This window comes from Leucopleurus acutus, assembly GCF_964270905.1.
Source record: "Leucopleurus acutus genome assembly, chromosome: 16".
Classification (NCBI taxonomy): Eukaryota; Metazoa; Chordata; class Mammalia; order Artiodactyla; family Delphinidae; genus Leucopleurus; species Leucopleurus acutus.
Genome location: NC_139158.1, coordinates 36,856,173 through 36,872,904, shown reverse-complemented (window position 1 = coordinate 36,872,904; position 16,732 = coordinate 36,856,173). Strand labels below are relative to the sequence as shown.

Below are 16,732 nucleotides of genomic sequence, written 5' to 3'. Positions count from 1 at the left end.
TGTGGGCAAAGGGGATCACTGGAATTCAGAGCACGGCCATGTCAGGAGGAGCCCACTTTCGGATGTGGGCGGGGGTTAGTGATGAGATAGATACCCAGGAGGAGCAGCGGTTGGGGGAGGCCAAAGGCGAATCCTCTCTGCCTCACTGGGCCTGGTGTGACGCTCTCGGATGGTCTGCTCTCTTCTACGTTCAGTAGAGCCATTCCTCCTGAAAAAGTTAGAGGAGGAGCCCGAGGTCTTTGATCAGAACTACCTAGTGGCAGCTTCCTTTGAAGACGTGGGGAACCACACCATAGTGACAGCGCTGTTCAACAACCAGGCGTACCATTCCACTGCCCTGGCGCTGGCACTGGTGGACAATGTCCCCTTCAAATTGCTTTCTGGTGCCAGGGCTTCAATAACGGTATTCAACCACCCTCAACCTCAGTCAAACAAGGAGACCTCTGAGAATATCTTGTACGAGTATGTACGACTTTCCTTCCCTCCTCAGTGCTTCTCCCTTTACCACCTACTTCTTCCTTTTTTTTATTTTGTTTTGTTTTAATCACAAATTGTTATTTTGGAGTATGGTTGCTGTGACCAGTTCTACTTAAATGGCTACCTTTCTCCTTATATCCTGTCTTTTACAGGGGTCCTAAAGGACATTATCTTGTTATCAACTTACTTTTTGGAATGGCTTTCCTGTCTAGCTCTTTCTCCATCTTGACAGTCAAAGAGAGATGCATCAAGACCAAGCAGGTCCAGTTCATCAGTGGCGTTTATGTGACTACTTTCTGGCTCTCCGCTCTGCTGTGGGACCTCATCTCCTTTCTCATCCCCACTCTGCTGCTGCTGGTGAGCTGCATGGTGCTGAGGCCTTTCCCCTGCACATCACAGGGGGCTTGCCTTGGGGACCCTGTGAAGAACCAGAACCCTACCTGAAGTCCAGGCTGGCAGCTAAGCCCCTGATTGGCCACACAGGGTGTGAAAGCACCTTCATTGCTGACCCTCAGTAAAACATGATTTCAGTCCCAGTATCATAAGGAGCAGAGGGGCCAGCTCTAGGGTCTCTAATTTGTGGCTTCCCCACAACTGCTGCCTCAAGCTAGTAAATGACAGTGCCTTGGGGACAGTGCCCAGAAATAGCTCACCAGGGCACTGAGGGTTGCAAGTCTTTGGTGGTGACTGAGTTGTGCAGCTTGAGGTTCCCTGGTCATTTGTGCAGAATGGATCACGTCCTCCTTTGTTCTGCCTCTGAGCCCCTGATCTCACTGCACTGATTTCCAGGGGCAGAGCCAGCTGTCTCTGCACTGCCGGATGAGTAAGGGGAGTTGCCGATGTAGTACTGCTAACACCTTATTTACTTTATTTTTAAAATTAAGATTATCATATCCTTTCTCTAATGCTTAGGACTGACTCTTAGTGACTTTTCCAAATTCTACCCCGCTTTCCAAAGGTGGTGTTTTTGTACTATGATGAAGAAGCTTTTACACACCCAGAAAACATCCCTGCTGTTGTCTTGATGCTAATGCTCTATGCCTCTATCATCCCCTTCATCTACCTGACCAGCTTCTGCTTTGACAATGCGGGTAGCGCCTGTGTTAAGCTCATCATCACGCTCACCTTTTTGAGCATCGACCCCCTTGTTCTCGTCTCAGTCACAAGTGAAAAAGGTGAGGACCGTTACGGCTACACATCACACAGCTTTAACTTTCCTTCCAGCAGCCACAGAAGTTGTACCCATGAAAACATGTGTCTGCCAGGGGCCTGTGTGAGGCTCTTCTCAGCAGCTGTCAATGGAAGAGCCCCAAACTGTCAATGTCCCAAACATGCATCTCCAGGAGGACAGTGACACACAGTGGTTATATTCATCAGCAGAGTATGCTCAGCAGCAAAGAGGGAATAGATGCTCACCACGTGCAGCAGTGCAGACAAACATCAAAACAGGGTGCTACGTGGAAGAGGCACACTCTGAGCCAGAAAAGCGTTTGGCTCAGAGCTGGGGGGAGGGGGTCCACCACATGGAGACCTTAGGGAACTTTCTGGAGTGTTGGAAACACTCTGTATCTTGATCCAGGTGTTTGTTACATGGGCATAAATATTTGTCAAAATTCATCAAACTGTCCACTTATGATCATGCATTTCACTGAAATAAATTATTCCTCAGTTTAAAAGAAAGTAATAGGGCTTCCCTGGTGGTGCAGTGGTTGAGAGTCTGCCTGCCGATGCAGGGGACACGGGTTCGTGCCCCGGTCCGGGAAGATCCCACATGCCGCGGAGCGGCTGGGCCCGTGAGCCATGGCCGCTGTGCCTGTGCGTCCAGAGCCTGTGCTCCGCAACGGGAGAGGCCACAACAGTGAGAGGCCCGCGTACCACACGCACACACAAAAAAAAGGTAATAATAAGCCAGGGTTGGATGAAGGCTGCTTGGTGACGTGCAGTTAGAGTCAAAGAAACTGAGGGGTGAGCCATCTTCACACCACATCCTTTAAAACCGACGTCTTCATGTCTGTGCTGCCGTCTCTCTCTGGGTCAGATATCCATGATCATATTTTACCTCTGTAAGGCTTTTTTTCATTTGTTTTTATGCTGACCACCTCCTTCAAATTGACTTTGGGGTTTTGTTCATTTCTTTTAATTTAAAAATATGTTAACAGCTTCTTCTGCTTTCATCTTGGGAGTCATTCTGTCTCTTAAAGGACGTGTGTGTATTCTCTATTTTGAATTTATTTTACTAGTTTAACTCTCAGAGTTTGTGGTGCCTTTTCCAGTTCTCATACATACCACCTGTGGAATTTCAGAGACGGAATTATTTTCATCTGAGAGGATCATAAAAGTGACAGTGTTTTGACTTTATGATTGAAATAGAACAAAAAGCACACTGCAGGCAGAGGAAAGGGGATACACAAAGGCCTGTCCTGAGGGAAGCCAAATCCAGCAGTTCTCAGCTGTAAACTCCATCTGAGATTCACTGATCAGCACTTAAAGACATCCTGCATGATTCCGACACAGGTGGTACAGGGAATCACTCTGAGAAATGTTTGCCCTAATCTCCAGGGAGAATCTAAGGCTTCCTCCCTTTCTCCTCTTCTCTGTCGCTCAACCCACCCGAGAAGGACAAGCACCTGAAAGTCCAAGGACACTGAGGGCCCTGATGGGAGCAGAGCTTTTAGAGAAGATGACCAAGCTAGCACCTGACTCTCTGGACATTCTCTCTGGATCCTTTGGCCTTGCTGGGATCTGTTTCTTCTTAGATTGCTTCATACTATTTCTTCTCTTCCCTCCAATGCAGCAATACAGGGACCAAGGCACTTCTTCTGCTTAGCAGGAGGCAACTGCTAAAACTAACTGGAAATCGGGTGAGTCAAAGAGGAGGGAGGGGGCTTCCCTGGTGGCGCAGTGGTTGAGAGTCCGCCTGCCGATGCAGGGGACACTGGTTTGTGCCCTGGTCCGGGAGGATCCCACATGCCGCAGAGCGGCTCGGCCCACGAGCCGTGGCCACTGAGCCTGTGCGTCCAGAGCCTGTTGCTCCGCAACGGGAGAGACCACAACAGTGAGAGGCCCGCGTACCGCAAAAAAAAATAATAATAAAATAAAAAAATAAAAAGAGGGAGGCTGGGACAAGGCAAGAAGCTTCACCTCTGGTCTGGGGAAAAGGATGCCAGTGCCTTCACAGGCTCCATCCCTACTCCCTGAGAAAGAAAACTATACATTAGAGGCTGGCCCTTGGCCCTTGTACACATGCCCTAGAGGCCTCATTAAGATGCTGTCACCATGGCAGTAGACAGAGAGTTATGAAAGCTAAATCTGAGCTCTTTTTCCTGAGACTCTACTAAAACGATAGCAAAGGAAATAAAAATGTATGAATTCACAATGAAGAAACATCTAAAGTGCATTCAGAGGGGGAAATGGCTGAGCAAGTATCTAATTTAGCAACACAGAATCCTCGAGAGGCTTGGGACCACAGAGAAAGGGAGTGAAACAGTCTGTTCCATCTCCACTGGCCCTACTACCACTCCTCACCCGGAAGCAGTCAGAGATCCCTCCTCTTGATGAATTGAAACTGCTTCCAAAAGAGACCTAAACATTATGGACTGGTCCCCTGCCTGATTGCCTTAAAATGTAGCCTGCCCCCGACCTCCATAAACAAAGCTAGCAAATCACCTCCTGGTGCCTCATTTGTCTCTCTGAATAGACAGACCAATCAAGGATCACTGATCACTTGAGGATGGCAGCCAAGAAAAGACTAAAACAAACCAACAAAAAGGAGACACAGGGGTAGGGCCATGCAGGAAACAAAACCAAACAAAACAAAGATTTTGGAAAAGATTGCATCTATTAAACAACAGAATTCCATGAAGAAGAAAAACTTTGAGGACAAGAAAGAGCTGATTGCCAAAATAAAAATTTAGCAGAAGTGTTGGAAGATAAAGTCAATTAACCTGCCAAAGTAGAGCAAAAAGATAAGAGAAATAGGAGAAGTTGAGAAAAAAGGCAGGTAAGAGAGTAAGTCCAGGAGATGCTATTATATTCAATTGATAAGCATTCCAGAAAGAGAAAACAGAGGAAATGAAGTTGAGGAAACTACCAAAGAAATAAAGCAAAAATATTTCCCAGAGTTGAAAAAACAAACTTCAAGATTGAAGGGATCCATCAAATATCCAACACTGAATGAAAAAAGACCCAGATGCTTCCTAGATGACAACGAGTTCTATACTGAATTCACTTGTCAGTCAGGTGTATGGACAGAACAAAGACAATTTCAAATGGGCAAACAGAAATTGAAGTCACCACGTCACTTTCTTGGAAAGTTAAGGATATAGGCCAGCAAAGTGAAGGAGTAAAGAAAAGGAGAAAGAAGACACAAGATCCAGAAAAGGATGGATCCCACCCAGGAATGTGGCAGAGAAAAGTCCTTCAGTTGGAGGGCTAGATATGGATGGTTTGTGACTTCTCCTCAGTCTTCAACAAGCTTTGGAGTAGGATCCGCAGAGAAGGAAGGAAGGAAGGAAAACAAGCAGAAGTTGTAAATATCTGTTCCTTTGATTACACGTATTGTTGGTGAACTGATTCTGGTTAGGGTGAGCTTGGGGCATGGGGTTGTCCCCTCTCAGATTTCAACAACTCGTCTCTTAGGGGCCCGAAGATTTTCGCTGAACAGGGGAAGGTCTGGGAGGAGACCGTGGCTGACTGTTCATTCCCAGTCTGGGCTCATGAGCCTTGCTTAGTGGTTAAGTCTTTCTCTCTACCCCACACAGGAGCTGCACTGCTGATGTTCTGGTAGTTTTCCCATCTCCCCTCTACCTCAGTCTCCAGGTTAGATTTCCAAATTTAGAATTCTAAAGAGAAAAAATGAGGAGGACGTGACCCACTGTGTCTCCTTCCCAGAGCCATGTCTGCCACCTTTGCAGCTGTACTGCTGAGGCATGGTCTCCTTGGATGCAGCTGTCTGGTCACCAGAGCCATGACTCTGGGGCCTCAGCGACAGTGTGGAGCCACGACTTCTGAGTTGTGCCCCAAACTGCACCTCCAGCCGCATGGGTGGACCCTGGCTCTGATGCTCAGTTTCTGAGTCCTGGCCCAGGAAATGTTGGTCTGGAGACCTCATATCCAAATTCACCTCACCATACATCACAGTAGCCTCCACTGACAGGAATTTCACAGATTGACACCCAAAAGCTGTACTACTCTCTAAATCCAAGCCCTGAGAGTAGAGTTCATTTTTTATATGAAGAGTTTATTCAGCCTCTCTTCAGGGAATCCGTAAGTCACACGTCCACAGGCTCTCTCCCTTGGACTACCCACTGGTTTAGAGCTGGTGGTGTGACTAGTCATGAAGTCTGAAATTAGAGCTCTAATCCCACCCAGTTATTTCCCCTTTTTGTTGGTGAGGATATTTTGTGGTTTGTGAAGGGTGGCGGCTAGTAGCACGTGTAGTTATCAGGGATAAGCACGAAGTGGCCTGTTGGGTGGGTGAGGGCTTGATTACATTTGTGGACTGTAAACATGGCCCCACTGCTGGCTCATGACCCAAGCAGCACATTATGAGTTAATCCTCTTACAAATTAATTAGCTTATGAGTAGCATATTTATTTTGCAGAGCAGTTGTGTTTATTTGTTGTAAATAAACATTTAAAATATTTTAAATATAACACAGTTTATTTATAACCCCGTTTGGCATTTCTTCACTTTTCAATATAACATGAACCTAAAAACTTGGCTTCTCAAACCTCTAAGAGGCCCCAGTTTCTGTATATTTATTTTATAACCAGCCAGTTTACTGACCTCTCTTTTATTTCTTTTTTTTAAATGAAGTATAGTTGATTTACAATATTGTGTTAATTTCTGCTGTACAGCAATGTGATTCAGTTATACACATATATACATTCTTTTCCATTATGCTTTATCATAGGATATTGAATAGAGTTCCCAGTGCTATACAGTAGGACCTTGTTGTTTATCTATCCTATGCGTAATAGCTTACATCTGCTAATCCCAGCCTCCCACTCCACTCCATCCCTCCCCCAACCCCCTCCCCCTTGGCAACCACATGTCTGTTCTCTATGTCTGCGAGTCTATTCTGTTCTCTCTTTTTTTTTTTTGGCTGCAAGGCTTTTGGGATCTTAGTTCCCCGACCAGGGATCAAACCCGTGTCCCCTGCATTGGAAGTGTGGAGTCCTAACCACTGGACCACCAGGAAGTTCCCTCTCTTTTATTTCTAATAGCTCTTTGATTGATTCTTGTGGCTTTTCTAGGTACATGATAATGTACAGCATTTGCAAATAATGATGGTTTTGGCTCTACAAACTGTACAGGCAGGAACTGTGTTCTTACCTACCTGTAAGATGACACTCAAATAACTCCAAAGCTGGCCCACCAGACCCTCCTGTCTGGCCCTAACTCATTTGTAAACCTCCAGCCTTCAAATCCACTGCTTCCACAGGTGCATCCCATTCTGCAGCCACGTTCTTGCTGGTTTTCTCAAACACACCAAGCTCTTTCTGATTTGTCTGCATAAATGATAGGAATAGAAGTAAAATGACAGATTCAGGAAGCACTGCAAAAGAAAAATACTTATGGCTTGGAGGTTGAATGACTACAGGGGAAGAGGGAACACTGGGAGTCAGGGAGAACCTGATTCCGGTCTTGGGCCTGGCAGTGTGATGTGCAGAGACAGATATAGCAACAGATAGAGATAACAGATCCTTTATACAGGATAAAAGGCACAGTGGGTTCAGAGAGTTGCTAGGGGATGTTCCCTTTTCTTCCTGAAAGAAGAGTTAATATTTTCTATTCCCCTCACAGATCTAGGCTACACAAAAGTCTCAGAGTCTTTGGATCACACATTTCTACCGCTTCCAGGCCACTGCCTGGGGATGGCTCTCTCCAACTTATATTACAACTTTGAACTACAGAAGTTTTGCAATGCCAAGAGCCTGAACCAGACTGAGTGCAATCAAGTTTGTGAGTATTGCAAACAGAATTTGTTAATTACATTTTTTTATTGAGATATAATTCATAGAAAATTCACCCTTTTAAAGTATACAATTCATTGGCTTTTGGTATATTCACAAGGTTGTACAACCATCATCACCATCTAATTCTAGAACATTTTCGTCACCTGAAAAAAAGAAATACCCCATCCATTAACAGTCACTTCCCATTCCCTTTTCCCCCAAGCATCTGACAACCAATAATCTACTTTCTGTCTCTATGGATTTGCCTGTTCTGGACATTTCATGTAAATGGAATCATACACTATGTGACCTTCTGTATCAGCCTTCTTTCACTTACAACAATGTTTTTGAGGTTCATCCAGGTTTTGGTGTGCGTCGCTACTTTGTTCCTTCTTATGGCTGAATGATATTCCATTGCATAGATAGACTACAATTTGTTTATCCATTCATCAGTTGATGGACATTTGGGTTGTCTCTACATTTTGGCTATTATGAATAATGCTGCTGTGAACATTCACGTACAAGTTTCTGTTTGAACATGTTTTCAGTTATCTTGAGTATATACCTAGGAGTGGGTTTGCTGGGTCTTATGGTGACTCTATTTAGCTTTTTCAGGAACCACCAAACTATTTTCACAGTGGCTGCACCATTTTACATTTCACTAGCAATGTATGAGGGTTCCGATTTATCCACATCCTTTGAACACCTTTTAAAATTAATTATTTTCTTAAATTGTGGAAAAATATATACGAAGTTTACCATTTTAACCATTTTTACATGTACAGTTTGGTGGCATTAAGTACATTCACATTGTTGTGCAACCATCATAAACATTATCTCCAGAACTTTTTTCAACTTGCAAAACTGAAACTCTGAATCCATGAAACACTAACTCCCCATCTCCCTCCCCCCAGCCCCTGGCAGCTATCATTCCACTTTCCATCTCTATGAGTTTGACTACTCTAGGTACCTCATATGAAACATTTTAATTCCTTTCTCATTTCCTTTTGGGTATATTCTATAGCTATTTTCTTTGTGGTTACCATGGGAATTACATTTAACATCCTAAAGTTATAACATTCTAATTTGAATTTATATCAGTTTAACTTCAAAAACATATAAAAACTGCTCCTATACAGCCCCTAAAAACCCCCTCCTGATATTTACACCCTTGAGTAGTCCCCTCCCAGATTGTACCAGGGTTGGTCTGTGTGACTGACAGAATACTGTAGAAGAGATGGCATGTCACTTCTGAGATTGGGTTATGAAAGACACTGCAGCTTATGTTTTGAGTACACTCTCCCCTTCACATCACTCACTCTGCAGGAAGCTAGTGGCCATGTCATGAAGACAGGGGACTTCCCTGGTGGTCCAGTGGTTAAGAATCTGCCTTGTGCCACAACTACTGAGCCCATGCCACAACTATGGAGAGAAGCCTGCACACCGCAAGGAAAGATCCCATGTGCTGCAACTAAGACCTGACACAGCCAAAAAAGAAAATAAATAAATATTTAAAGAAAAAAGAAGACACTCAGGCAGCCCTGTGGATTATAAAAAATAGTCAATAGAAGACAATAAGTGCGAGAGAAAAAGAAACAAAGAACACATGGGACAAGTAGGTAGCCCTAATAAGACGGTAGACTTAAATTCAAATATATTAATAATTGCATTATATATAAATGGACTAAAGACTCCAATTAAAAGATTAAGATTGTTAGAGAAGATAGGTTAAACACAGAGTTACCATATGACCCAGCAATTTCACTCCTAGGTATATATCCAAGAGAACTGAAAAGTTACATTCACACAAAAATTTGTACATGAATGTTTATAGCAGCATTTTTCACAGTAGCCAAAAGGTGGAATCAGCCCAAATGTCCACCAACAAACAGATGAATGGATAAAAAAAATGTGATCTATCCCTGCAATAGGATATTATTCAACCATAAAAAGGGGACTTCCCTGGTGGTGCAGTGGTTAAGAATCTGCCTGCCAATGCAGGGGACACGGGTTCGAGCCCTGGTCCAGGAAGATCCCACATGCCGTGGAGCAACTAAGCCCCTGTGCCACAACTACTGAGCCTGCACTCTAGAGCCCACGAGCCACAACTACTGAGCCTGTGTGCCACAACTACTGAAGCCCGCACGCCTAGAGCCCGTGCTCCACAACAAGAGAAGCCACCACAATAAGAAGCCTGCACACCATAACAAAGAGTAGCCCCCACTTGCCACAGCTAGAGAAAGCTTGTGCGCAGCAATGAAGACTCAACACAGCCAAAAATAAATTAATTAATTTTAAAAAACATAAAAAGGAAAGCACTGACACACACTACAATATGGATGGACCTTAAATACATGATGCTAAGTGAAAGAAGCAAGTCACGAAAGGCCACAGATTGTGTGATTCTGTTTGTATGGAATATCCAGAACAGGCAATCTATGGAGACAGTAAGTAGACTAGTGGGGAAAGTGGGCAGTAACTGTTCATGGATTTGAAGTTGCTCTGCAGAGGAGTGATGAAATGCTCTAAAGTTGATTGTGATCATGGACCACCACTGTGACTACATTAAAAACCATTGAACTGAACACATCTGATGGGTGATTGTGGTAAATGGATGAATTGTATGGTATGCTAATTATATCTCAATAAGCTGTTGTAAAAAAGAAAGAAGGAATGAACAAACAAAGGAATAAAAGACAAAACAAGACAGGTCAAGGGCAGATGGTCGTGGAGAGACCCTCCCACTGGCATAATTGTCATCAATCATCCATCCAACAGACATTTACTGAAGCTCACAGACAAGAAAGTATGAACCTACTCCATAAACTCAAATGATAAGAAGTGCTACATTTCTTTGTATTATTTAAAATCAAGTGGCATCTGCCTATAAGACCTTCATCCTGCCTGGCTGGCAAGAAATTGGACTTCAGTCTCCCTGGAACCCATCTTCACATCACCTCCTGGCAATTTGTGAAAATTCATAGTTGGAAATATAGAATTTAAATACAGTTAAACCTGCTCCTCCACTTCTCCATTTTCTCCTAGAAATCTCACATGGATTAATCTCATCAGCAAACTCTAACAGAGCTATATCCTTGCTCTCTTCCTTTGTGAGCCTTCTGCTTACCACCCTTTATCTGTACAAATATTTTTAAATTTTATTTATTTATTTTTTTTGCGGTACACAGGCCTCTCACTGTTGTGGCCTCTCCCGTTGCAGAGCACAGGCTCCGGACGCGCAGGCTCAGCGGCCATGGCTCACGGGCCCAGCCGCTCCGTGGCATGTGGGATCTTCCTGGACAGGGGCACGAACCCGCGTCCCCTGCAGGCGGACTCTCAACCACTGCGCCACCAGGGAAGCCCCTGTACAAATATTTTTCAGCATTCTTTCACATTTCCTAAAATACATTCTTACCAGAATCTGCTAGTATTCTAAAAATCAGCAGTGACTTCTGAGAGTCCACATGCGTTTCTGTCAGAGTTACTCACTCAGAATCATTCAGCTCCACTGTGGGATTGTCATTGGTCCATGGTGCCACCATGCTCTGAGCAGGGCTCCTTGGCCATCCCACATGAGCCACCATGGCAACAGGCTTACTGCAAACTCAGGTGTGTAAGAAACATCACATTTCTTCATTTTCTTTGCATCAAATGATAACATTTTCAAGCCTTCTATCCCAAAATTTGTTCATGAAATAGAAAGCCTATATAGACCAAAACTGGAGGTAAAATTGAAATAATGATTAAAGATCTATCCCTTCTTAAAAGAGTCTAGGCTAAAAGGGATTGATGGGCAAGTATACCAACCACCACCAAACAGTTATTTCCTTCTTGTATAACCGCTTCAGAAGCATAGGCGAGAAGACAGAGCGCTACCCAATCTTAAGCGAAAAACCAAAGACAGTATCCAACATGAGCCATAGGCCAATTTCATACAGGAACATAAATACCCTAAATAAGATATTAACAATACAAATTCAGCAGTATATTGAAAGAATAAAAATTACAATCATCAGGTTTATTCCAGAAATGTAAGTAAGGTTTAACAGTAGGAAATCCACCAATGTAAAGCACTACCTTCACAGATGAAAGGAGAAAAATATTTATCAATAGAAGCTGAAAAAGCATTTGATAAAAACTCAGTACCCACTTATGATTTTTTTTTTTTTTTTTTTTTTTTTTTTTTTTGCGGTACGCGGGCCTCTCAGTTGTGGCCTCTCCCGTTGCAGAGCACAGGCTCCGGACATGCAGGCTCAGCGGCCATGGCTCACGGGCTTAGTTGCTCCACGGCATGTGGGATCTTCCCAAACCAGGGCACGAACCCGTGTCCCCTGCATCGGCAGGCAGACTCTCAACCACTGGGCCACCAGGGAAGCCCTGATTTTTTTTTTAACTTTTAGCAAACTGTCTTGAGAAAAAAGAACAGAGCTGGAGATATCATGTTCCCTGTCTTCAGACTATACTACAAAGCTCCAATAATCAAAACTGTATGGTACTGGCATAAAAACAGACACATAGATCAATGGAACAGAATAGAGAGCCCAGAAATAAACCCACGCGCTTATGGTCAACTAATCTACAACAAAGGAGGCAAGAATACATAACAGAGAAAAAACAGTCTCTTCAATAAGGTGCTGGAAAAACTGTAAAAGAATGTGTAAAAGAGTGAAATTAGAACATTTTCAGATACAAACTACTATATATAAAATAGATAAATAACAGTGTCCTACTGTATAGCATAGGAAACTATATTCAACATCTTGTAATAAACCACAATGGAAAAGAAGATGAAAAAGAATATATATGTATAACTGAATCACTTTGCTGTATACCAGAAACTAACACAAGATTGTAAATCAACTATACTTCAGTAAAAAACTAAAAAAGAAATTAGAACACCATGGTTTTCTCACACCATTTACAAAAATAAACTCAAAAATGGATTAAAGATAAAATGTAAGAGCAGAAACCATAAAACTCCTAGAAGAGAACATAGAACACTCTTTGACATAAATCATAGCAGTATCTTTTTTGAATCTGTCTCCTACGGCAAGGGAAACAAAAGGAAAAATAAACAAATGGGACCTGATTAAACTTAAAAACTTTTGCTCAGCAGAGGAAGCCATCAACAAAATGAAAAGGCAACCTACTGAATGGGAGAAAATATTTGCAAGTGTTATGACTGATAAGGAGTTACTATGCAAAATATATAAAGAGCTCATACAACTCAATATCAAAAAAAGAAACAACCTGATTAAAAAATGGGCAGAAGGGAATTCCCTGGAGGTCGAGTGGTTAGGACTCCGCGTTTTCACTGCCAAGGACGCAGGTTCAATCCCTGGTTGGGGAAGTAAAATACCACAAGCCATGCAGTACAGCCAAAAAAAAAAATACTGGGCAGAAGACCTGAATAAGCATTTTTCCAAAGAAGACACGCAGATGGCCAACAGGCACATGAGAAGATACTCAACATCACTAGGCATCAGAGATATGCATATCAAAACCACAATGAGCTATCTCCTTACACCTGTCAGAATGGCTATCATCAAAAAGTCTACAAATAACAGATGATAGTGAGGATGTGGAGAAAAGGAAACCCTCACCTACTGTTGGTGGGAATGTAAATTGGTGCAGCCACTGTGGAAAACGGTAAGGAGGTTCCTCAAAAAACTAAAAACAGAACTACCATATGATCCAGCAATTCCACGTCTGGGTATATATCCAAAGAAAACTAAAACACTAATTCTAAAAGATACATGCTCCCCAATGTTCATAGTAGCATTGTTTACAATAGCCAAGATATGGAGGCAACCTAAGTGTCCATCAACAGATGAATGGATAAGGAAGATGTGGTATGTATGTATGTGTGTGTGTGTGTATATATATATATAAACAAAGCAATATTACTCAGCCATAAAAAAGAATGAAATTCTGCCATTTGCAACAACATGGATGGACCTAGAAAGTATTATGCTTAGTGAAATAAGTCAGACACAGAAAGACAAACACTGTATGTTATCACTTATATGTGGAATCTAAAAAATAAAACGAATGTATATAACAAAACAGAAACAGACTCACAGACGTAGAGAACAAATTAGTGGTTACCAGTGGGAGGGGCAAGATGGGGGGGATTAAGAGATACAAATGACCATGTATAAAATAAATAAGCAACAAGCATATATTGTACAGCACAGGGAAATACAGCCTTTTTTTGTAATAAATGGAGGATAATCTATAAAACTATTGAATCACTATGTTGTATACCTGAAACTAATATTATAAATCAACTATACGTCAATAAAAAAAATTTTTTAGCAAAGTAGAAATAGAAGAAACATTAGGTTAAAATCAGTTGATAAAGGCAATCAGAAATCTTTATATTTAATAGCGAAATATTTGAAGCATCTTCATTCAAGTCATCTGCGTTTTTCTTCTCAGCAGTTCCCTCCAGACTAGTGACATCTGTCTTCAGGGGAAGTCCCAGTCTGGGAATCCAAAGCCCTGTCTTGGGCTTCCCTGGTGGCGCAGTGGTTGAGAGTCCGCCTGCCAATGCAGGGGACATGGGTTCGTGCCCCGGTCCGGGAAGATCCCACATGCAGCGGAGCAGCTGGGCCCATGAGCCATGGCCATTGAGCCTGCGTGTCCGGAGCCTGTGCTCTGCAATGGGAGAGGCCACAACAGTGAGAGGCCCGCGTACCGCAAAAAAAAAAAAAAAAAGCCCTGTCTTTAGTTGGGTGATGCAAATGTTCTTCCCTAAGCAGACATTCCAGGTGATTTTCTGGTTTGCACACCGTCATGGTCTCCCCACACGCCACCCCCAGATGGCAGAGCCCAGAGCTGTCCAGCTGCTTTAAAGGGAGGAGGAAAGGAGAAGGAAGAACACTGATTATCTTTCAAAAATGGTATCATACTATTGTCATCTTCTATTCCAGGGGAGCTCTTGAACATGGGCACAAATCAGGGTGGTTTGCTGCAAGTTCATAACGGCAAAAACTTGGAAATATCACATATGTGCCTGAATCTTTTATAAACAGCCAACTCAAATCTAGAAATGTTTCCTGGATGACTAAGTAGCAGTTAAACTGAGCTGGAGTAGGTTTGTATTTACTGACCAAGGAAGATCTTTAAGACGTAATGGCGAGTTAAAAAAGCAAGTTGCAGAATGGTAGATAAAGGATGATACTGTTTGCAACACAGTTGGTCCCCTATGGGGAGCACCCAGCCATGCAAAAGTTTGGAAGTGCACCCCCATGTGACTGCACTGCCCAGGGCGTGCCCTGCCAAGAGACTCCAGCAGCCTTACAAAGAAAATCTATTCGTAGGTTACATGTCTAATAGAAAATGTGTTTAAAGGGGAAATAATAAAGCGTCTTCTGCTGACCATATACTTGGAAGGTGACAAGAGGTAGGGAGCACTGGGCACTGAGGTTTCCTGCCAGGCAGGCAGGAAATAAGCACTCCAGCCCCACATGCACCCTCCAGAATTGGGGTTCACGCCACCAGCAAGTGCTGCATCCAGACTCCCGAACGTCACTGTTGGACCTTGGCACCCCATGGCACATATCTGTTCATGTGGCACACATGGGGGTGCACAGGACAGAGGCAGGGTCCAGGCCCCTGCCCAATTGGCAGCTTTCCTTCTGACACGCCTACCCCTTGGGCTGTGTTCCAACCCCAGGTGAGGCAGTGGATCGGCTACTCTCCCCAGTTTGATGCCCTGCTGGACCACATGACGGACAAGGAGACACTGGTCATGTACACCCAGCTCCGGGGCATCCCCAAGCTCCACATCAGTGCCTGTGTGGACCAAATTCTTGATGATTTACTCATGTACACGTACGCCGACAACCTGGTGAAGACCTACAGGTGAGACTTGGGGCTCCCTCGGCCCTTCCCCCTCCAGTAATAAGATGTGTTGTGGTTCTTCTCAGTGCTGAGGGGTAGGGCAAGGCGTGTCAGCTCCGTGCTTGGGGTAGTTTTGTGGTCCATGCCACTGCGTGGATTTTTGGGAAGATGGCCTCCCTCCCCTGTAAGAATGGGCCAATGGCCTGGGCTGCCCCAAGGCACAGCTTCCTCTTGGCCCCAGGCAGTTATGTGGCTGAGGACGGGCTGATGCACCATTGGTATTATTCTTCCTGTCGCTTCACAAAGGGCTTCTGATTTCTGGTAGACTTGCATTTCAAGCACATACTACCTTATCCCGCTCTGTATGAGGCATCTGAGCTGTTGTTCTGCTGAGAAGCCTGGGGGATTCCTCAGTCTTATGTTGCCAATGATCCTAACCCAACTCCAGTTAGCTTAAACAAAGCAAGGCCACACATGTCCTGAATCCCAGGCCACCCCTCGAGTTGTGCACAGCGCCCCTGCAGGCTGGCAGCAGTACCCCACTCCCGGGACAGGGAAGTCAGAGGCGGTTAGATGATGTTGCCCTGTCTCTTTCTTCTGTTGACTTCGGTTTCAAGCATGTTTTTGTGTTTCCTTGCATCTTCTGATGATTAAATGAGTTAACACCTGGGATGTTTAGAACAGTGCCTTGTACATTGTAAATGCTATGTGTTCATTAAATAAAGTTAGCTAAAACGGCCGTATGGGGCTTCCCTGGTGGCGCAGTGGTTGAGAGTCCGCCTGCTGATGCAGGGGACATGGGTTCGTGCCCCGGTCCGGGAAGATCCCACATGCCGCGGAGCAGCTCGGCCCGTGAGCCATGGCCGCTGAGCCTGCGCATCCGGAGCCTGTGCTCCGCAATGGGAGAGGCCACAACAGTGAGAGGCCCACGTACCGCAAAAAAAAAAAAAAAAAAAAGGCCCTATGCTCTTATCCCCCTAACATCCATAGAGACCCTCAAATGAGATTCATGGACCATGTGCTCACCCTGGACCTATCCCTGTGTCCAGGGAAATGGTTTAGATGCTGAGTGGACAGCCAAGTCACAGTGCACCCCTGAGGGAGGGTGGTGGGCCATATTACTGAATGCCCCACCGTGGGGCGTGAGCACTTTCTTAATAGAGAAGAAAAAAGGGGGGAGGATTGTACTACTGGAAACTTAAGATTGCCAATCACCCAACTTCTCCCCCTCTGCCCCAGCGGTGGCAACAAGCGGAAGCTGAGCACCGGCACTGCCTTGCTTGGAGAGCCCACAGTCATCTTCCTGGACGAGCCGTCCACTGGCATGGACCCCGTGGCCCGGAGCTTGCTCTGGGGCACCGTTGTGAGGGCCTGCAAGTCTGGCAAGGCCATTGTCATCACCTCCCACAGGTAAAGCCAGGACCGGGGCTGAGGGAGGGGTGGGCCGG

The 16,732-nt window shown here is 44.4% G+C and overlaps 1 protein-coding gene across 1 annotated transcript in view; it reads left to right on the top strand.

Moving 5' to 3' along the window:
* The window catches only part of LOC309973486 (ATP-binding cassette sub-family A member 17-like), a gene marked incomplete at both ends in the record, with an annotated part of 91,520 nt that overhangs the window by 70,163 nt on the left and 4,625 nt on the right, over window positions 1-16,732 (top strand). The window contains 6 exon segments of the mRNA XM_082857778.1: window positions 189-462; window positions 630-834; window positions 1,436-1,652; window positions 7,285-7,439; window positions 15,118-15,305; window positions 16,524-16,694. Coding sequence (XP_082713904.1) covers window positions 189-462; window positions 630-834; window positions 1,436-1,652; window positions 7,285-7,439; window positions 15,118-15,305; window positions 16,524-16,694 — 1,210 coding nt within the window.